General features: G+C 46.8%; 1 protein-coding gene across 2 annotated transcripts in view; it reads right to left on the reverse strand.

Annotated features, from left to right (window-relative positions):
• Window positions 1-13,575, reverse strand: part of INTS4 (integrator complex subunit 4) — a 44,385-nt gene extending 30,810 nt beyond the window's left edge. The window contains exons 1-7 of one of the 2 annotated variants that reach the window (XM_088473806.1): window positions 13,425-13,575; window positions 10,055-10,249; window positions 9,522-9,639; window positions 8,339-8,445; window positions 6,382-6,567; window positions 4,237-4,287; window positions 1,509-1,597 (exon numbers count right to left, since the gene is read on the reverse strand). In XM_088473806.1, coding sequence (XP_088329932.1) covers window positions 1,509-1,597; window positions 4,237-4,287; window positions 6,382-6,567; window positions 8,339-8,445; window positions 9,522-9,639; window positions 10,055-10,249; window positions 13,425-13,478 — 800 coding nt within the window. In that variant the 5' untranslated portion in view covers window positions 13,479-13,575. Of the gene's footprint in view, window positions 1-1,508; window positions 1,598-4,236; window positions 4,288-6,381; window positions 6,568-8,338; window positions 8,446-9,521; window positions 9,640-10,054; window positions 10,253-13,424 lie in introns of both variants that reach the window. The other variant, XM_088473805.1, reaches the window with a different exon arrangement.
• Between the last annotated feature and the right edge of the window lie 7,921 nt (window positions 13,576-21,496).

Consider the following 21,496-nt stretch of genomic DNA (forward strand, 5'->3'; position numbering starts at 1 on the left):
GTAACACTCCCTCTACTGGAGGAGCAGGGTTATAGCATAACAAGTAGCTATATGTAACACTCCCTCTACTGGAGGAGCAAGGTTATAGCATAACAAGTAGCTATATGTAATACTCCCTCTACTGGAGGAGCAAGGTTATAGCATAACAAGCAGCTATATGTAATACTCCCTCTACTGGAGGAGCAGGGTTATAGCATAACAAGCAGCTATATGTAACACTCCCTCTACTGGAGGAGCAGGGTTATAGCATAACAAGTAGCTATATGTAACACTCCCTCTACTGGAGGAGCAGGGTTATAGCATAACAAGCAGCTATATGTAACACTCCCTCTACTGGAGGAGCAAGGTTATAGCATAACAAGTAGCTATATGTAACACTCCCTCTACTGGAGGAGCAGGGTTATAGCATAACAAGTAGCTATATGTAACACTCCCTCTACTGGAGGAGCAAGGTTATAGCATAACAAGCAGCTATATGTAATACTCCCTCTACTGGAGGAGCAGGGTTATAGCATAACAAGTAGCTATATGTAAAACTCCCTCTACTGGAGGAGCAAGGTTATAGCATAACCAGCAGCTATATGTAACACTCCCTCTACTGGAGGAGCAAGGTTATAGCATAACAAGCAGCTATATGTAATACTCCCTCTACTGGAGGAGCAAGGTTATAGCATAACAAGTAGCTATATGTAATACTCCCTCTCCTGGAGGAGCAGGGTTATAGCATAACAAGTAGCTATATGTAATACTCCCTCTACTGGAGGAGCAGGGTTATAGCATAACAAGTAGCTATATGTAATACTCCCTCTACTGGAGGAGCAGGGTTATAGCGTAACAAGCAGCTATATGTAATACTCTCTCTACTGGAGGAGCAGGGTTATAGCATAACAAGTAGCTATATGTAATACTCCCTCTACTGGAGGAGCAGGGTTATAGCGTAACAAGCAGCTATATGTAATACTCCCTCTACTGGAGGAGCAGGGTTATAGCATAACAAGCAGCTATATGTAATACTCTGCCTACTGGAGGATCAGGGTTATAGCATAACAAGCAGGTATATGTAATAGTCCCCCAACTGGAGGAGCAGGGTTATAGCATAACAAGTAGCTATATGTAATAGTCCCCCTACTGGAGGAGCAGGGTTATAGCATAACAAGCCAGTATGTGTAATACTCCCTCTACTGGAAGAGCAGAGTTACACATCTATTTTAACTTGTAAAAACATATTTTTAGAAACAAATAAACATTTCCATGTCATTATTTACAGGAATTATCATAAATTTCTATAGAAACAGATTACAGCTTATGATGAGCCAATGGCCTAGAAAATAAAATGGTTTGTATGAAGAAATCGATCACCGGCCGGTACATCTTTTGCAAGACGCAGTCATTATTAAACAAACTGTAAGCGCCTAACATTGGGGGCACCGGACTTCACTCTGTTTAAATCAGCAGGCCTACACTTTCCCCGTTCAATGATTAAAAGACATTTCTCAGAATAAATTTACCTTTCACGGTACAGTTGACTTAAAACCCAGATCAGCTCTACGGCGGCGCTACGGACTTGTTCATAATCATCGGACAGCAGCTTACAGGCCTGCGCATGGGAAGCCACAGGATAATACTCTCAGATCAATTAGGAGACACATAGCACAATGTGTTACTTTGGATTTCAGCAGAGAGGTCAGGTATCCTCAACAGCACTGCGCCATTATCTATCTAGTATCATTCTTAGCTGAACTGTTAGCAATAATCTCCAAATCGTCTCATCAACACGATACTGTGCACTTGTCACCCCAAGTTATGGGCTAAATAATCTCAGAACTTACAGAGACAATTTCAAAATGGTTAATCAATACCAGAGGCTGTTATTGTGAGACCACAAACAATTGTCTTCTTTTCTTTATAGCGATCACAAACGCATCGTACATTCCATATTGGATTAATCAGTTCTACAATCTCAGCTGACCAGATGTACTGTATATAGCCAACTAACAGGCTGGAGTCTCACTAATATTTTGTATATATATCATTTTAGTGTAACCAGTACAGCAGTGTGACAGACACTGGGACTGTATGTAAGCTCTTTGTAGCAGGGAAAAATCAATCCTACTACTTTTATTTTCGATGCAAGAGGGCTGCCAAGGAGTAATTTACTAAGAGACGCTTTTCACAGCTACCGTGCGTCTTTTATGGTTTCAGACACTGAATTTAAAGTGACAATATTATTAAATACAAAACATGCCTAGTTTTGTATTTAATATTATTACTCATTTTATATACAGTGGCCAGAACCACCAACGAGAAGGTAGCTTAGGCACCTTAGTAACTACCGGTCTGCTATCAACATTAGATGGTGCCATACTCTTGACTAGAATGGCCATCAACATCCTTCCAGAAAGGATGCATAGGAGGTACAACATAGCATGCTGACACCCCATCCAAGGAGGCCTAGTGGGAGCAGCAAGAAGGCTCTTGTCCAGGGACAGATAAACTGGACTGGTGAAGAGACAAATAAGCCATACATGATATATATGAACAGCACAGAGGGCTCTCTCTCCTATATTCCTTTATCTTTTGACCTATTCAATATAAAGGCAACAGTTGCAGTGTTCTGTGACAGCCTTCAGAAAATCTTAACGAATGTGAAGTACTCAGAGAAAAACCTCCACCCCAAGAGGACGGAGAGAAAAGCAGTGATCGTTATAATTGACAGACAGAAATAAAAGACAGTGGGGGTCATTCAGACCCACTCGCAAGCGGCAGTACGCTCTTTCCTCACGTGCTTCTTCTTGCCTTACTTTTACTTTCATTTACAATGGTGCCTAAAACTGCTTACTGATACCCTGCTGCTTATTTAGGTGTTATGCAGCATTGTTTATAAATCATGTACTTGCACTGCATTGTCTGTACTGTTAATAACTGTTGTCTTGTGAGCTCGTTTGTTTTTGTACTTTGTAAGGCGCCATATAAATAAAGGATAATAATAATAATAATAAAGTGGGTCGATGTTCTCCACTGCGCATGACACGACGGAGGGAGCTCCGTCGTGCACATGCGCGAGACCCTGACTGCGACAGCCAAGCTGTCGCTCCGGTTCTCGCACCAAAGGGGGCGTGTGGTCGATGTTGATTGACAGCATGCCCCTTTGGTGGGCGTGCCGGGGGCATGCCTGCCAGACGGAGGCGTTCCCATGGGAACGCCTACCGTCTGAAGCCGGCCCCACTGACATCACTAGTGATGTCAGTGGGAGTGATTTTGGCTCTGATAGAGCCAAAATCACTCCAGGGCTTGTGGCAGGGAGACCCTACCTCAGGGTCTCCGTCGCAAGTCCGATGGTCGCGATGAATCAGGCCCAGTGTCAATACAGCAGCTAGCAAACAGTCACATACAATGCATATGTAATAAAATAACATTCGACTCTAAATCACCTACACAAACATAAAGGAATGGTAGGATATAGAACACTATGGGGTCTATTTACTAAGCTTTGTTAGGACATAAAGTGAACGGTGATAAGGTACCAGCCAATCACAAGAAAAGGGGGAGTGTATTTAAGATGTACCCCCTTTTTATCACTCTCGAGGGCGTGCCCGGCACTTACATACATGTCGGGCTGCCCCCAAGCCAGGTGCATGTGCCCAGCATCCATTCACCGTCGGTGATCGCTGCACCGCTATTTTCCCCACCCGCTGGACACTGGTCCCGTGGATGGAGACTGCACCCACGGGCCGTTTTAGCGGGGTGCTGCTAAGAGGGGCAGCCTAGCAGGAACGCTATACTGCCCACGCTGAGACATTGCACTTCTCTTTCCACATAACAGTGGGCACCGGCTGACTGTTCCAGCTGGCAACCGCGTCCTGCCTTTTATAAGGAAGGGATCTGCAGCAGTGCCGACTCAGCTGCCGCCTGGTACGGTAAAGCACCCAATAAGTTGTGCTACGCTGATGTTTCCTACATCAGTGCAGAGTGACTGTTCGGCTGCGTCACAGTGCCAAGCGGAACGTGAATTTTGCAGGGCGCCCGACAAAAACAGCGTGGGGAGAACACTGATATGTATACAAGAATAATTTATACAGGAATATCACAGCTCCACCCCACGTCACTCCCCCCCCGTGGTTAGACGCACTGCGCTTTCATTATTTTCCTGTCCACATTATTAGATCTGATGTATCAGACATGATACAGTACATCTCACCCAGGGACATAACACCTGTATGGCTAGAGACACAGTACCTGGCTGTACATTGCTTGCTGTAATTTCAGGCCTCTCTCGTGGAGCTGTAACTGAACAAAGACAGCGTCACTGTAACATTACACACGTCTACATGAACTGAAGTGGGGTATGAGTGAGGTGTAAGGAAAAGCAGGGAGAGAGAATCGGTGAGTTCATCTGCATCGACGCAACCAAACCACAAGGTACTGGCGTCTCAAGGCGAACTTATGAATTTGTGATCTAAAACGGTTTTAAAAAACATTTTGGGGTACGTTTACTAAAAATAGTTTTTTCAAAGCCGCCGTTTCACAGCAGCTTTGATGGCTGGATTTAAAAGGGCAATAGTGATACACACAAGACAAACCTGAATATGCGCGTACATTTACAACAGCCCTTTTAAATACAGCTGTGAATCTGCCACTTTTAAAAACGGATCTTTAGTAAATATACTTTTTGACTTTGGAATGCAGCTGAGGGGGATATACAGTCAGGTCCATAAATATTGGGACATTGACAGAATTTTCATATTTTGGCCTCTATTCACCACCACAATGGCTTTGAAATGAAACAAACAAGATGTGCTTTAACTGCAGACTTTCAGATTTAATTTGAGGGTAATTACATCCAAATCAGGTGAACGGTGTAGGAATTACAACGGTTTCTATATGTGCCTCCCACTTTTTAAGGGGCCAAAAGTAATGGGACTATCAACTCAAAAGCTATTTCATGGACAGGTGTGGGCTATTCCCTCGTTATTTCATTATCAATTAAGCAGGTAAAAGGTCTGGAGTTGATTCTAGGTGTGACATTTGCATTTGGAATCAGTTGCTGTCGACTCTCAATATAAGATCCAAAGAGCTGTCACTATCAGTGAAGCAAGCCATCATTAGGCTGAAAAATCAAAACAAACCCATCAGAGAGATAGCAAAAACATTAGGTGTGGCCAAATCAACTATTTGGAACATTCTTAAAAAGAAAGAACGCACCGGAGAGCTCAGCAACACCAAAAGACCCGGAAGACCATGGAAAACAACTGTGGTGGATGACAGAAGAATTATTTCCCTGGTGAAGAAAAACCCCTTCACAACAGTTGGCCAAATCAAGAACACTCTCCAGGAGGTAGGTGTATATGTGTCAAAGTCAACAATCAAGAGAAGACTTCACAAGAGTGAATATAGAAGGTTCACCACAAGATGTAAACCATTGGTGAGCCACAAAAACAGAAAGACCAGATTAAGAGTTTGCCAAACAACATCTAAAAAAGCCATTACAGTTCTGGAACAACATCCTATGGACAGATGAGACAAAGATCAACTTGTACCACAGTGATGGGAAGAGTAGAGTATGGAGAAGGAAAGGAACTGCTCATGATCTAAAACATACCACCTCATCAGTGAAGCATGGTGATGGTAGTGTCATGGCGTGGGCATGTATTGCTGCCCATGGAACTGGTTCCCTTGTATTTATTGATGATGTGACTGCTGACAAAAGCAGCAGAATGAATTCTGAAGTGTTTCGGGCAATATTATATGCTCATATTCAGTCAAATGCTTCAGAACTCATTGGACGGCGCTTCACAGTGCAGATGGACAATGACCTGAAGCATACTGCAAAAGCAACCAAAGAGTTTTTTAAGGCTAAAAAGTGGAATGTTATGCAATGGCCAAGTCAGTTCCCTGACCTGAATCCAACTGAGCATGCATTTCACTTGATGAAGACAAAACTGAAGGGAAAATGCCCCAAGAACAAGCAGGAACTGAAGACATTTGCAGTAGAGGCCTGGCAGAGCATCACCAGGGATGAAACCCAGCGTCTGGTGATATCTATGCGTTCCAGACTTCAGGCTGTAATTGCCTGCAAAGGATTTGCAACAAAGTATTAAAAAGTGAAAGTTAGATTAAGGATTGTTTAGTTTGTCCCATTACTTATGGCCCCTTAAAAAGTGGGAGACACATATAGAAACCGTTATAATTCCTACACCGTTCACCTGATTTGGATGTAATTACCCTCAAATTAAATCTGAAAGTCTGCAGTTAAATCACATCTTGTTTGTTTCATTTCAAAGCCATTGTGGTGGTGAATAGAGGCCAAAATCTGAAAATTCTGTCAATGTCCCAATATTTATGGACCTGACTGTATATATACAACATGTAAAAAACACCTACCATGGCCTTTATAGCAGCAGTCCGGACACGCGGGTCCTGATCATTGAAATAATCACCAATAATCTTCTGGACGTCCTTGATCACTGTACTTTCTGTCTCGCTTGAGGGACTTTTGTCTATGGCCCCAAGACAGCCGAGAAGCTGCAGGCACTTGTTCCTGACCCCATGACAGGTGTCTGACAGGTGCTAAGAGTAGATTAGGGCGAGAGATAAAATGATCGCTTGAGAATCCGAAAAAAATCCTGTATTCATTCATGTCCCCCCAAACACAAGCTGTTGTATATAAACCTGCTCGCCGATAGCACATACACCATTGATTCCCAACCTCGGTCCTCAAGACACACTAACAGTCCAGGTTTTAGTGATATCCATGTTTCACCACAGGTGGTTAAATCAAAATAACTGAGGTACTAATTGAGTCACCTGTGCTCAAGTATGGCTATCCTTAAAACATGGACTGTTAAGTGTGCCTTGAGGACCGTGGTTGGGAACCCCTGATGTACACTAACGTAGGACTGAAATTTTCAGGACCATATCAAAAATTAAGTGCCTGGGAAGGTTTGATTACACAATGACGTCCACCATTAAAGTGTTCAGACGATCCTACAGATAAAATATCTTGTTTCACAGCAATCTGGTAAACATTTCACAGATTTGTAACAGCCGAAGATTCTGAGCTGGATAGGATGGCGAGTGAATGGACGTGAGCCGCAGAACGGGTCACATGATTGGCTGACATCCAATCACACTCTACTCTCTCCAGTCCAGAACACTGAGCTGTTTAAAGTCTCCAGGTCTTCTGGACAGATCACTGTATAACACATGAATGTAAAGACCTTATCTCCAGGGAGTGGGCCACAGAATCAGAGGGGCCGGGTAGATATTTATATAGTTCATTATGCACCATGTCTGGTATAAACTAAAAAAAAAAAAAACTACTGCTAATATACTAATAGAATGGAGTACAGACAACAGCCTCCCTGCCTCACCTGTGTCGCCCTGTAAGTGTAGAGGCTCATACACACTTAACGATATGCTCCACGAGCGATATCGTTAAATGTTTCCCCTGCACTGCCGGGCTCAATGTTGTTAACGACATTAACCATACACACTGAACGATATCGTTAACGACATGAAAATTGTCGACAAAAAAAAAATGGTCCATTTTGTTTTATGGGTTAGACCTTCACTGGAGGGGTAGGTACTTACCTCGCCGGCTAGGGTTAGACACCAGGAGGGAGGGTTAGGGTTAAGCACTAAGGGGAGGGTAAGGGTACGAGTTAGGGTGAAGATTAGTGCTAAAGAAAAAAAAAAAAGAAACACACGTGTCGACCATTTTTGTTTAGACCTTTTGTCCCTATCGACCTATTGACTGTCTAACATCTGGGGCCAAAAGTAATAGGGTGAGAGTTTAGAAAATGAGAGTTTAGCAGTAACACTATCACACTTTGTATATTCTCCCAAACTCGCCTGTTTTTAGACTCAAAAAACTCTCACGATTTAAACTCTCATCCAGACGGTTTCCCACTTTGAAGATAAAACTCCACCAATGTGATAGTGTTACTGCTAAACTCTCATCCTATTACATTTGGCCCCTGGTGTCTATCTAGACACTGTCGACCTTTTTACTCTCTGTTAATCCACACCCCTTCCAAAGAACGCCTTGGAAAATACTCCAGGCACCGAGATCACTGATCACGCTTCTGAGTGACAAGATCAGGTCATCCACAGATGAAGGTAAAGCTCCCAGTCTTGTCCAGGCCCCAGCTATATGGGTATCAGACATATTCGTACTCAGGGAATTACAGTGATTTTCTCCTCCCAATCAGAATGAGACTATGGAACAATCTATCACTGGAGGAGCTCGTCTCAGCGAGTTTCTTATTAATCACATTTCAAGTTTATCATATTACATACAGCGGCCTTCAAACGTAAGCGGCATTTCCGCTCTCGGTACCTTGTATGCTACATCCACCAGTTTCATCCGGATGGGCGCATTGTCCAGCAGCTTAAGTCCGATCGGTAACACAGTGTCCAGCAGCTGAGCAAGAACCTGATGGGACTCTGAAGAGAGAGGAGCAAAAACAATCCCCTGAAAATGGGAATATTCCCAGGTAAACCCCTAGTAATCAGTACAGTAACAGGATAGGAAATAAGGGCCATACTGCACTCGTTCCTCTAGTGTTGGGAATAATCTAGACCCAAAGCCCTTAGATATAAGATTTCTGTTCCTTAAACCAAACATATAGAATTTAAATAAACTATAACTATAAGACAAAGCCCCAGTAGCCCTGTGGGCCAAGATATGGTTGTAAGAAGTAATTATTATTACACAAGTACTTTATTTATGTCACTGAAGCTCTCTTTTGACTACGTGGTCTTCATATTAAGTATTGTGTGGTGTTAAGGTTCGTACACATGGTACGATATCTATAAACGATAACTATATCGTTCAACGATATAATGTTCATTTTTATGCAGTGAACGACCAACGATGCGCGTTCCCGCATGAACGATAACGATATCTATGATCGCCCGTACATGTAGGCCAACTTGCACGATATCGTCAACTTTGCCTGTTCAGAGATGTGGCAGGATGACTTCACTGAAAGAGAACTTTGAAAGATATCTTTCAAAGATCTCATTTGATCAATATTGATCATCCAGCACACCAACTACTTACCGATGGCTATAGTGACCCGCGATCTATAGTAACTTGCTCGATATCGATCAAGTCGACCGGCATGCACCGCCGATGGACGATATAGCTATCGTCCAAACGTGGCCACGCATCGCTGGTCGATGGTAAGTTGGTAGGGACCATTTAAAAGAACGATTTTAAAGATAATGGTAACGATATCGTTGTCGTTCAAATCGTTCTTTTAAATCGCTACGTCTGTACGCACCATTAGAAAGAGATCTTTGAAAGATATCTTTCAAGTCGTTGGTGATGCAGATCGTTCCGTGTGTACGCAGCTTAAGATTCTTTCTACACTCTGATGGCACAGTATTGGGAATAGAACACACGTGATGTAACGGAACCGAGCATCACCCGTAGACAGCACTGTGTAAATTATGTGCTGTGTAACCACAACACACAAAACCCACACACAATAGTGTAACGGAGAGGAGCTACTTGCTTTCATTCTGCAGAGTACTGATCACATCGTCCACTATGGAGTCTGGGCAGAAGCCGGACGTCTTGGTTAATAAGCCCAACAATGATGCAATTTTCAGCCTCACAGAAGATTCATTCTCCTAAAAAAAAAGGAAAAACCCCTATTTAGTGCAATATAATAGGATTAATTAGCTTCCTATCACTGGTGGCCTCCAATGCTTTAGTGGTGCCCCTGAGAGCCTCTGACCTAATGGAGGTTACTCACCAACTTTCCTTCAACAGAGAGACAACCTAGATTCAACTTAGACAGCAGTTATTTATCTACCAGTACGATTGGTATTCTAGGGTGAAATTGAAACCAATAAATGAAAAACATACAAACTCCATGCAAATTGCACAGCGGTTGCATTCAAACCAGAGACCGCAACACTGTGAGGTACCAGTGCTAACCATATATACGTGGGCTATATACACAAATCTATAGAGAAATACTTATGGTGGGAAGACTTAAACTACTGTATTTGCATCCAAGTTCATCTTTAAGCTCTCCGCTACCTTGTAGTAATGCTCCAGCAGGATCCTCACGACACCTTCCACGCTCTCTGCCTCCACGGGCTTGCGTGCGAACTGCAGGAGGTACTGTAGGGCGTCAGCAGGCGACGTCGCCTTGCACAGGTCGATGTGAAGCGTTGCAGACTTGCTCGGTTTAGTCAGCCGCAGCTTCTTCGCCGAGAGCTCTTCGAACGGCTGCTGCTGTGCCGAGAGCAATGTATTATTAATAATCCATTAAATGACATTTGGATATTGAAAGTTAATACAACAACATTTTGCTTTAAAAACAATGTTTTTCTAATATTTCCTATTGCGTAACCAGTATTTCAATAGCAAACGATGGATCACCGCACTCCGCCGGTCACTGATAGGTGCCCGACTGGAAAGTTTCGCCCAATTAATTTACTCTATAGCTGAAAAGTCCTAAAATGGAATTAAACCCAAAACACTTATTTTGAGACTCTATATTAGTGTTCATTCTAGCACCCTGCACCTATCAGAACCCGTGCAGTTCCTCTATCCTGCCTGGGGTGTCGCTCTCTGCTCTGGTGTTTCTAGCACACAAACTGCTGAGAATGAAGACTATATATAAGAACCTTCTACTTACACATCTAGAAGTGATAATAGTGTTCATTCTAGCACCCTGCACCCATCACGACCCGTGCAGTTCCTCTTTCCTGCCTGGGGAGTCACTGTCTGCTCTGGTGCTTCTAGCACACAAACTGCTTAATCTCAGCAGTTTGTTGCAGCATATGAGTGTGCTAGAAGCAGAGCAGAGAGCAACACCCCAGGCAGGATAGAGGAACTGCACAGGTTGTGACAGGTGCAGGATGCTAGAATGAAGACTAGATAATATATACCAGGGGTCTTCAAACTTGGCCCTCCAGCTGCTGTGGAACTACACATCCCAGCATGCACTGCCACCTTTTTGATATAACAGCATGCTAAAACTATGTGCAGTGCATGCTGGGATGTGTAGTTCCACAGCATCTGGAGGGCCAAGTTTGAAGACCCCTGATATATACATTCATATCACCAAGGCTTTTCCTGTTATAATGACTAGTTGAATAAGAAGTAATCTGTTGTGTATCTATAAGAGGAAACCTTAATTACACAATAAAAGCTCTACTGACTATTTTCTTAAAAGTGTGATAAATTGGTGAAAAATTAAATAAATAAAAATCACCCATGTAACCATGACTGGCTGCATGTGTATTTCATGTGTCCAGAGATATGCTGGATACACACTATACTATATATCATTCGTACTGCCGATGAACGATATATCATTACGTGTGTTGGTTCATTTGTCCACACAATATATCCGTGAACGACATTGTTCACAGATATATGGTGACAGCGTGCAGCACGGCAGACGCGATATCTTACGGATATAGCACGTGCAGCTACCAGTGTGTATGGGCGACCCACCGACCGAACCATTACACTGGCCGCAGGGACCACCGACACGAACAGCACAACTGGGCAGGCAAATTTAAATGCTCATCCAGTTGTGATGTCTGGCCAGATATATTGAGCGGATGATTGGTAAGTGCGCATAGCTCACCAAATCAGTCGCTTGGTCTGCGCAATGGTCAGCCAGCCGCTGTGTCGCTCAGGTGTGTACCCAGAATTACACAGCTGATCTGATGACCCTACTTCTGGGGCAGTTTTATCATTATTACGTAATAATTTTATTAAGCAGAGCCAATGACTAGGGATGTGTGATGGTCTTTTACATAAATATGGTATTGTCATACGAGGACCTTCTGAATCAGTTTCTCATGGTTTTGCTTTAAAACAGCCTATGATGCTTGTAAACATAATAGGAATAATAGGTGAAATATACATTTATTGGAAAATAAAAGAAATAAATGATTATTTTTCCCGGACTCATTTCCTGGATGGTGGCTTTGTGTAACATACATGTGTCAGTACAGGAGAAAGGATGAGAACCACTGATGTACATAAATCCAAATCATATTTTCTGGTTTTACTCTCCTGTCCCAAACACTGCGGTGCCTGTCAGGGAGTCCATTTGTGACGGTGACACCAATCTGCCAAGAGGTAGTTACTCATAGCGCACACATAGGGCCTGATAAGAGATTTACGCAGTGCCGATATTTACGCAGATTGAACGATATTTAGCCATTGCGCATGCATGAAAACCATACTTGCAATTACGCTCGAACAGAGGTTTCTCTTATACAGTGAGTGACTAGTAGTCATCCTTTTGGGGCGGTAACGGGGGGGGCGGCTAGGTAAATGCAGGCGCGTCTGACCGTTTATACGCAGTTTCATGGGCGTGCATAATTTAGATATTGCAATCTCCGTCGCAGTATGAGAGCTCTCAGCGTGTCAGGAGAGACGCAGCGGCTGAGACAGGTCAGACTTCACTCAGACGATGCATGGCTGCCCGATCTGCATCGATGTTCCCGATGTTTAGGCTGATGCACGTCACCGGACGGATATGACAAGGCAGCATGGGGCGTCCCTAGGCTTAGGTAAGATTTGGAAGACATCAGCAGATTTTCGATAATGCGATACGTAAGTGATCAGAGGTGCGATTGCATTAGTGTAAATCTCTGCATCAAGCTCATATTCCGCAGCGCTGTACAGAGAATATATCGGACACTCACATCAGTCCCTGCCCCAGTGGAGCTTACAGTCTGTAATCTCTACCACATGAACCCCCCCACACACACACCAGGATTCATTTTTGTCCATTACCCTACCAGTATGTTTTTGAATGTCGGAGGAAACTGGAGCGTCTGGAAGAAACCCCATGCAAACACGGGAGAACATACAAACAACACACAGATAGCACTATGATTGGAAATTAAACTCATGTCCTCAGTGCTGTGAGGTGGTAATGCTAACCACTGTGATACTGTGCTCCCCAAGTCCCAGCATGCTCTGAGTCCTGAATGGAATGCTGGCACCTGTAGTTCCACATCCTCTGCCCCAGGCAGCGTAGAATTTGCATAGAACGGTGTATGAGGATCAGGCAGATGATAGCTCTCCAGAGCCTATGGTACCTCAGGCCCAAGCATCCCATCCCAGGTTCTGTCACAGCATGCTGGGACCTATAGTTCCACAACCTCTGGAGACCCAGGTGTCGCATTAACCTATGCACCCACACTGAGCTGGCCAGTGAGGACTGGGACAGAGGAATGTCATTCATGTCTATGTGACGTCTCATTGGTACATGCAGAGTAAGGCATGGAGGCCTCAGCATGATCCCCGGACTTTCCTAAAACCGCACACGGGCATGTTGGAAGTCGCCATACGGAGGAAGCCAACGGAAGGCAGGCGGCTGAAATACAAACTACTACGGCCCATGGCTGCGCACAGTCATCCGGCCATCTCTCACCTGAACCACTCTTGTGAACTCTTCATAAACGCGTTTCTTCAGGTGGGCAGCCATGTTGAGCGAGGTTTGACCCTCTGCGGACACAGTATCACGGCGCACAGGATAGAAACCAACGAGCGAATCGATAAAGCTGGTTGGAAAAAAAAAAAAAGAAAAAGACAGACAAATAGAAAAAAAATTGAAACGTGATATTATAGTGACCATAGAGAAGTGACAAGTGTAAAGAGCGGCCACGTCTGCTCTAGCCACGGTCCGCCTTGTTACCATGGCGACCATAAACCTGGAAATGATGTGTGTGTTACATGGGCAGTGGTGATGGGTCATCTTGGACATTATCCTTAGTACATAGCATGATAGTGACCTGTCCTCATGTCTGAGTTGTTCTTGATACTTTGTCCTTGTACTGTGTGTATGATAAACTGCACTACCTCTCTTATTCTGTGTGCTGAGTGTAAGACATTTAATTAGCAAGAATGCCTGTCTGTCTGTCCTTTATGCGCTGCCGTTGTTCTGGACCTAAAGGTGCATACACACGGAGCGATATATCGTTACGATATGAACGATAACGCTATCGTTCAATGATATGTCGTTTATATCGTTCCGTGTGTATGCAATGAACGACCAACGATGCGCGCTCCCACTGAACGATAACGATATCGTCCATCATGCATGCAGGCCAATCTGGGCGATATCGTGCATTTTCCATAGGGGTTTGCGATCGTTGGTCGTTCATTGTTGGTGATATCTTTGATGTGTGGATGAACAAAATCGTTCATCCAGCACACCCAGAATTTCAAGGGAGATCGTTTAGCGATATCGTACGCTGAACAGATCTTCCCGTGTGTACTCAGCATAACTCCATTCAGGTTATGCCACACAGTAGTACCCTTTATACACATTATTCCATGCAGTAGTAATGCCCCATACACATTATATCACACAGTAATGCCCCTTACACATTATATCACACAGTAATGCCCCATACACATTATTATCACACAGTAATGCCATTTACACATTATATCACACAGTGATGCCCCTTACACATTATATCACACAGTAATGCCCCTTACACATTATATCACACAGTAATGCCATTTACACATTATATCACACAGTAATACCCTTTACACATTATGCCACATAGTAGTAGTGCCCCATATAACACTTTATTCCACACAATAGTAGTGCCCCTTACACATTATGCCTTCCCAGGAACTCACCTCCCTGTGTCCCTCCAGCAGCCTCTCGCCTCCCCCAGCGGGTGCAGATCTGGGGCCGGGAGATGCCAGCTAATTACAGCTGGTGCAGCGGCAGACATGGACATCTAGAGCCAGCGCAATTTGAATCTGGCACCGGTGCATGAGCTCCGATTGCCTTGCAACTGGTGGAGCTGTCTCTCCATGACAACGCTGAAAGCTGGGCGTCCCTTGATGGCCCTGACTAGACCAGGCCACCTTGTGTGAGTGATTGGGTGCAGGGGGAGTGGCGGGCCACAGAGGCAGCTTGGGCACCATAGCAACTGCACCCCTTGCACCCACGGTAGTTACGCCACTGTTTGCAATGGCATGGAGTTATAGGCGAAGACAATTTAAACAAATAAAGGCTGCAGGTGTACTTCAGGGTCCAGTCTTCAAGCCGGGCAACGCCGGGTATCCCAGCTAGTTATTAATATCTGCATTTATTCTGCATGTCCCCCCTGCCTCTACTGTTCTATAGTCATGTAGCCTGCATTATCCTGATCGCTGGGCAGTTGGGGGTCTACAGTGAGTGTGTGCCGTTCGCATCTGCATATTTAAAGAGGCAATCATATTAAGTGCAGCTTATTTTGCGTTTTAATATTATTGCTGCTTTAAAATTCCTGATCAAAGTCACGAGAAGCGGCAGCTTGGAAAACCCGCCACTTCATAAATCTAGCACCTAGGGGTAGATGTACTAAGCCTTGGTGGCCCATTTATCAATGATCGCATGATCAATGCGATCTGGGCGCGATAATAGCACCCATGATCACATTGCAGTATGCAATCATATCGGCCAAACTTATTAACTAGCACCTCCAGGGACAGGGGCTCCAAAAGTAGCCCGTCCCTGGACTCCAGCACATGCGTGGCCTGTATGCCATTGCTGGGGGTGGTCCTCTTCCACTAATTTCTACATCAGGGTCCATAGGGTATCCACAGGATACCTTGGGGTATAGGTGATGACGTCAGGCATCGGGCACCATAGAGTTAAGCTTTCAGCCTCCCAGGATGCACTACGGTCCCCCTCCTATACCCCGCCCCCGAGCCAAGGCATCCCAGTTTCGTTGGTGATCGGCTCGGTGTCGGAGCATATGTTTAGAGGGGGGCTAAGAATAGCCCCTGAAGTTTCTTCAAGGCAGCTGTTGCTGCACATCTGGGAGTACAGCATGGGCAGTCACTGCTGACGTCCATGCTGTCTCCCCTACACCCCGCCGGTACTGATCCGGGGATGCTGGTAAGCATCTGGGGTCACGGCTAGCAGTGACCCCAGATATTTCAGACCATGGCCGGATTCAAGGGGAGCAGGTAAGCAGCGGGGGTCCTGCGGTGGGTCCCTGCTGAGAACATGGTCCACAGTCCCCAGGCAGGGGGCTCCCTGGGGACTGGCTGGAGCCAGGTACTAACCTGCGCTTCCACTATCCCCCTGGGACAGCGGGCCGCAGCTGAGCGGCAAGCGCTGCGGCGTCCCAGGGGTTAATTGCATGCCAGGGGAGCGTTCCTTCCCTGTATACAGCCGGTGCCTCCCCCGCTGCACACAGCCCTCTCTGCGCTGCCAATTGGTCCTATGGCAGCGCTCCCCCCCCAGGCCGGCCTCCTCTCTGCTCCTCGGTGGCCATCTTTGTATGGTGAACGCTGCTGGAAGCTGCTGATCGGTGGCATCGCGGTCTGGGTCCCCCAGCATACCTCTCCGTTGGCTTAAGGTCAGTGTATGCAGCACTGTGTCCTACCAGACTCTGTGTCTGTGTAGTTGAGAAACAGCGCTGATAGTGCAGGGATTAATTTCTTCTGCATTGTATGTGACTTCTGCTAGCGCTGCTGCCTGTACTTTCACTTTCTACAGTCAGCCATTTTACTGTCCCTGCTCTTACTCTGCTAAAGCCCTTGCGGTGCGGTGATTGCAGGGTGGTTCTCCCACTATACTAACAAGTATCAGTGAGAGGGGTCACATACTTACCATCATGTCTGAGAGTGCAATGTACCAATAGCGGAGGGGGAGGGTAATGCGGAGGGGCTATGTCGGCAGTGTTATTTATTGGCGTGGCCAATTAATGTCACGGCTCTGGTACAGGAACCTCCCTGGGGTTGTTTCGCTAAGGTGCTTACAACCTTATTGGGCCAGTTAGCTCCGCCACCTGCGTTTTCCCAGATGGGATTGTCCCAGCAGTCAGTGGTCTTGTCACCCATGCAGGGTTTCCCGAGACAACTGATGGTACCCCACAGTCTCCCTATTTTCCCTCCCCAGGTTTCACAGGAGCCTGCGTGGGTTAATTCGCTGACAAATTCAGTACAACATTTGTCAGACGTGTTACAAGGGGAGTCTGTGTTGCGGCCAAATAAGCGGCCTGTGGCGTCTCTGTCTGCTCCTTATGAGGATGACGATGTGACTTCCGATGATGGGGAGATTCTGGATCTATCTGACCAAGAACCTCTCCGTACTAAAGAGTCGGACGCTAAGTCAAAGGTTTATATTCCTGGCCTTATTTGGGCCGTCCACACGGCTTTAGTTATTGAGGATGATGATCCTCCGGTGTCCAAATCCAAATATGCCTTTTTCAAGGATATTAAGGGTGACGCCACAGTGTTTCCTCTTTCGGGTCAGTTAGTAGACCATTTAGAGGAGGCGTGGAAACACCCCGGAAAACGGTATCAGCCTCAGAGGCGCTTAGCTGTGGCTTATCCGTTTCTCATGTGACATGCCTAGTCAGAAGTGCCACTTTGCCCATGCCTTCCATGGCCTCCTTGAAGGATGCGACTGACCGCAAGGTGGAAAGCTGCCTAAAGTCCATTTATTCCCTTGCGGGGGGGCGTCCAGACCGGCTATGGCCGTGTGTTAGGTAGCCAGAGCTATGGAGCGCTGGGCTGATAGTCGGAGGCGTCTTTGGACTCTGACTGTTCGGCTGAACAGGCCGAGCTGGTGGGAAATCTCCGGGATTGAAGCGGCCTTGGATATCAGTATCCTCACCTCTAGGATTTCTTCTGCAGCTGTTGCTGCTCGTCGCACCTTATGGTTGCGATCTTGGAAAGCGGACGCTGATTCCAAAAAGGGCTTAGAAGCTTTGCCTTTTAATGGAGAAGTCCTATTTGGTCCGGATCTGGACAAAATTATAGCTACGCTGGCAGCAGCCAAATCTGCATGTCTCCCGTCTGCTGCGGTTCCATCAAGTTCTGGTACGTCGTCCTTTCGGCCTTACAGGGCCCAGGGTAGGCCTAAAGCACAGTCTTTTCCCCGACAGGCTGGGCCCAAGAAATCGGCGAAGCCCAGGAAACAGGCCTGGAGTACCAGACGTCCGGCCCCTAAGTCAGATGACAAACCTGCGGCCTGACGGTCCGGGCCTCCCTTTGGGGGATCCCAAAGTGGGAAGCCGCCTGCTTCAGTTCGCCCAGTGTTGGTCGATAACCACGACAGACAATTGGGTTCACGAGGTGGTTTCTCACGGGTATACCCTCTCCATTCGGCTTCCATTAGACCGGAACAAAGCCTTGAAACTGCGGAAGGTTTTGCACACAATGCTCCAGGCTGGAGTTATAGTGCCTGTTCCATTCTCCCAGAGGGGCCAAGGTTTCTATTCCAATCTATTTTTGGTGCAGAAACCCAATGGATCGTACCGTCCAATACTCAACCTCAAGGCCCTCAACAAGTCCTTGAGGGTGCCTCGGTTTCGGATGGAGACCCTACGGTCCATCATTCTGGCGCTGGAATCTGGGGATTACATAGTGTCATTGGACATCCAGGACGCTTACCTGCATGTCCCTATTCTTTTGCGCCATCAACAATTCCTCAGGTTTGCAATCTGCAATGATCACTTCCAGTTCCTGGCGCTACCTTTTGGCCTGGCGACAGCTCCACGAGTGTTCACCAAGGTCATGGCGGCTCACCTGCGTATGCAGGGGGTCCGAATGTTACTGTATCTGGAGGACCTTCTGTTGTTGGCAGGGTCTCCAGAGCTCCTTCTACGCCATCTGGACCTGACGATTGCAGTGCTGCAACGTCACGGCTGGTTGATAAACTGGCAAAAGTCCACCCTGATCCCATCTCAGAGGATCCTGCACCTCGGGGCCTTGTTGGACTCTAGGCAGCAGCGGATCTTTGTGACAGTGGAAAAGATCTCTGCTTTGCAGTTGAGGGTGCGCAGTTGTCTACAGTGTCGCTGAGTGCAGAGACACTGAGGTTGCTGGGTTCCATGGTGTCAGTATTCGACATGGTGGAATATGCCCAGTTTCACTCCAGACCTCTGCAGCAATTGATCCTGTCCAAATGGAATGGACTGCCTCAGAGTCTAAAGTCCCAGACGCTGGTGCTCATTCCGAATGGTTCGACCTGTCTCTAGCCTGGTGGTTGCAGACGACCCACCTCAACAAGGGTCGCCCATTTTGGGTGGCGAACTGGGTCCTGTTAACAACGGACGCCAGTCTTCGGGGCTGGGGAGCTGTCACGGGTCCACACTTGTTCCAGGGCAGGTGGACCCAGGCAGAAAAGGAGCTTCCAATAAACATCTTGGAACTCCGCGCGGTTTTCAATGCTCTCAAGCAGGCACATCGGGTTCTCCAAGGTCACCCCGTGCAGGTCCAGTCGGACAACGCCACCACCGTGGCCTACATAAATCGACGAGGAACCCGAAGTCGGGCGGCACTCGCAGAGGTGTCCCGCATCCCGGTCTGGGCGGAGCGCAATCTCCCGGCTATATCAGCAGTATTCATCTCGGGAGTCCTCAACTGGGAAGCGGATTTTCTCAGTCGACAGGATGTACATACGGTAGAATGGTCTTTGCACCAGGACGTCTTTCAACTTCTGGTGGACAGGTGGGGTCTTCCAGAGATAGACCTCATGGCGTCACGGCACAACAACAAGTTGCCGGCGTACGGGTCTCGAACAAGAGACGAAAAGGCGTCTCTGGTGGATGCTCTGTCCGTCCAGTGGACGTTCCAGTTTGCCTATCTCTTTCCTCCGTTTTCCCTTCTTCCGCGGGTAATCCGGAAATTCAAACAGGGAGGGGGTACACTCCTGTTGATAGCTCCCGAGTGGCCCAGGCGACACTGGTTCTCGGACCTCCAGAGTCTGTCCGTGGACATTTCTCTGCAGTTGCCGCTGCGACCGGACTTGCTATCACAGGGTCCTTGTCTTCACCCGGACCTGGCTCGGCTGTCTTTGATGGCGTGGCTGTTGAGACGGCCATGTTAAGGTCCAGGGGGTTTTCCGGCTCTGTGATGCAAACCATGCTAAGAGCTCGGAAGCCATCCTCTGCAAGGATATACCATCGTGTGTGGCATACGTTCTTCCAGTGGTGTCGACCGAGAGGTTATGCCTCTTGGGAGTTCCGTCTGTCTAGAGTGTTAGCTTTCCTACACGTGGGGCTAGACCATGGGCTTCGCCTTGCTTCCCTGAAAGTGCAGGTGTCTGCCCTGTCAGTCTGGTTCCATCGTAGGATTGCTGCGCTCCCTGATGTGCGCACCTTTATGCAAGGTGTTCTTCACATTCAGCCACCTTTTGTTCCACCGGTGGCTCCTTGAGATTTGGCTGTGGTCCTGAGAGCTCTCCAGGGACCGCTCTTTGAACCACTGGGCTCAGTGGACCTTAAATGGCTTACAGCTAAAACAATATTCCTTCTGGCCATTGCTTCGGCCAGACGTGTTTCTGACTTGGGGGCTCTCTCCTGTAGGCCCCCTTTTCTGATTTTTCATAGGAACAGGGCGGTCCTGCGCACTCGTCCTGGATTCCTTCCGAAAGTTGTTTCAAGTTTCCACATCAACGAGGAAATCGTTGTGCTGACTTTTAACTCTCCTGATCTGTCAGTGGGTGAGGCCACTTTGGACGTTGTGCGGGCCTTAAGGATTTATGTTGACCGCACTTCTTTTAGGAAGTCGGACGCCTTGTTTGTCCTCTATGTCTTCCGTAAAAAGGGTTGGCCTGCTTCAAAGCAAACTTTGGCAGGTTGGATTCGTATGGCTATTTCAGAAGCTTATCTTCATGAAGGCCTTCCGGGTTCCTTCCTCTGTGAGGGCACATTCCACTAGGTCTGTGGGTCCTTCGTGGGCAGCTCGATGTGGTGCATCTGCAGTCCAGATCTGCAAGGCTGCCACGTGGTCCTCTGTCCATACCTTTGTGAGGTATTACGCTTTTGACACCTTTGCCTCTCAGGATGCTTCCTTCAGGCAGCGGATTCTCCTTTCAGCACAGGAGCGTCCCCACCCTTAAAAGATACTGCTTTAGGACATCCCCAAGGTATCCTGTGAATACCTTATGGACCCTGATGTAGAAAATATGAGATATGGTAAGAACTTACCTTTGTTATCTCTATTTCTACGAAGTCCATAGGGTTCCACAGGACTCCCGCCCTGTCGCACCTGAGCTGCAGATGGGCTTTACTCTGGTCACCGTTTTTTTTCCGTCTCCCTCTGGTGAGAATGTGATTCTTGTGTGTGTCCAGATCTTTCGTCTCTCTCTTCCTTCTCCTCCGGCCTATGGCTTGGTACGTAACTGAGATGCCTTGGCTCGGGGGCGAGGTATAGGAGGGGGACCCTAGTGCATCCTGGGAGGCTGAAAACGTAACTCTATGGTGCCCGATGCCTGATGTCATCGCCTATACCCCAAGGTATCCTGTGGAACCCTATGGACTTCGTAGAAATAGAGATAACAAAGGTAAGTTCTTACCATATCTCATATTTTTTGCAATGTATAGCCCACATTTACATGGCGAAGGCTGCGGGGGCCAAGCTCCAGAATGTGAAACTTGGTAGATCTGACCGCATCGCATCCCCCATAGAAACCTACGAGGGTTGCTGCTGCTGTTGTAAATGGAGGGACCCCATCAAATATCAGAGATATATCTGCTG

Source organism: Taudactylus pleione, unplaced genomic scaffold (genome assembly GCF_031769625.1).
Source record: "Taudactylus pleione unplaced genomic scaffold, aTauple2 ptg000140l, whole genome shotgun sequence".
NCBI lineage: Eukaryota > Metazoa > Chordata > Amphibia > Anura > Myobatrachidae > Taudactylus > Taudactylus pleione.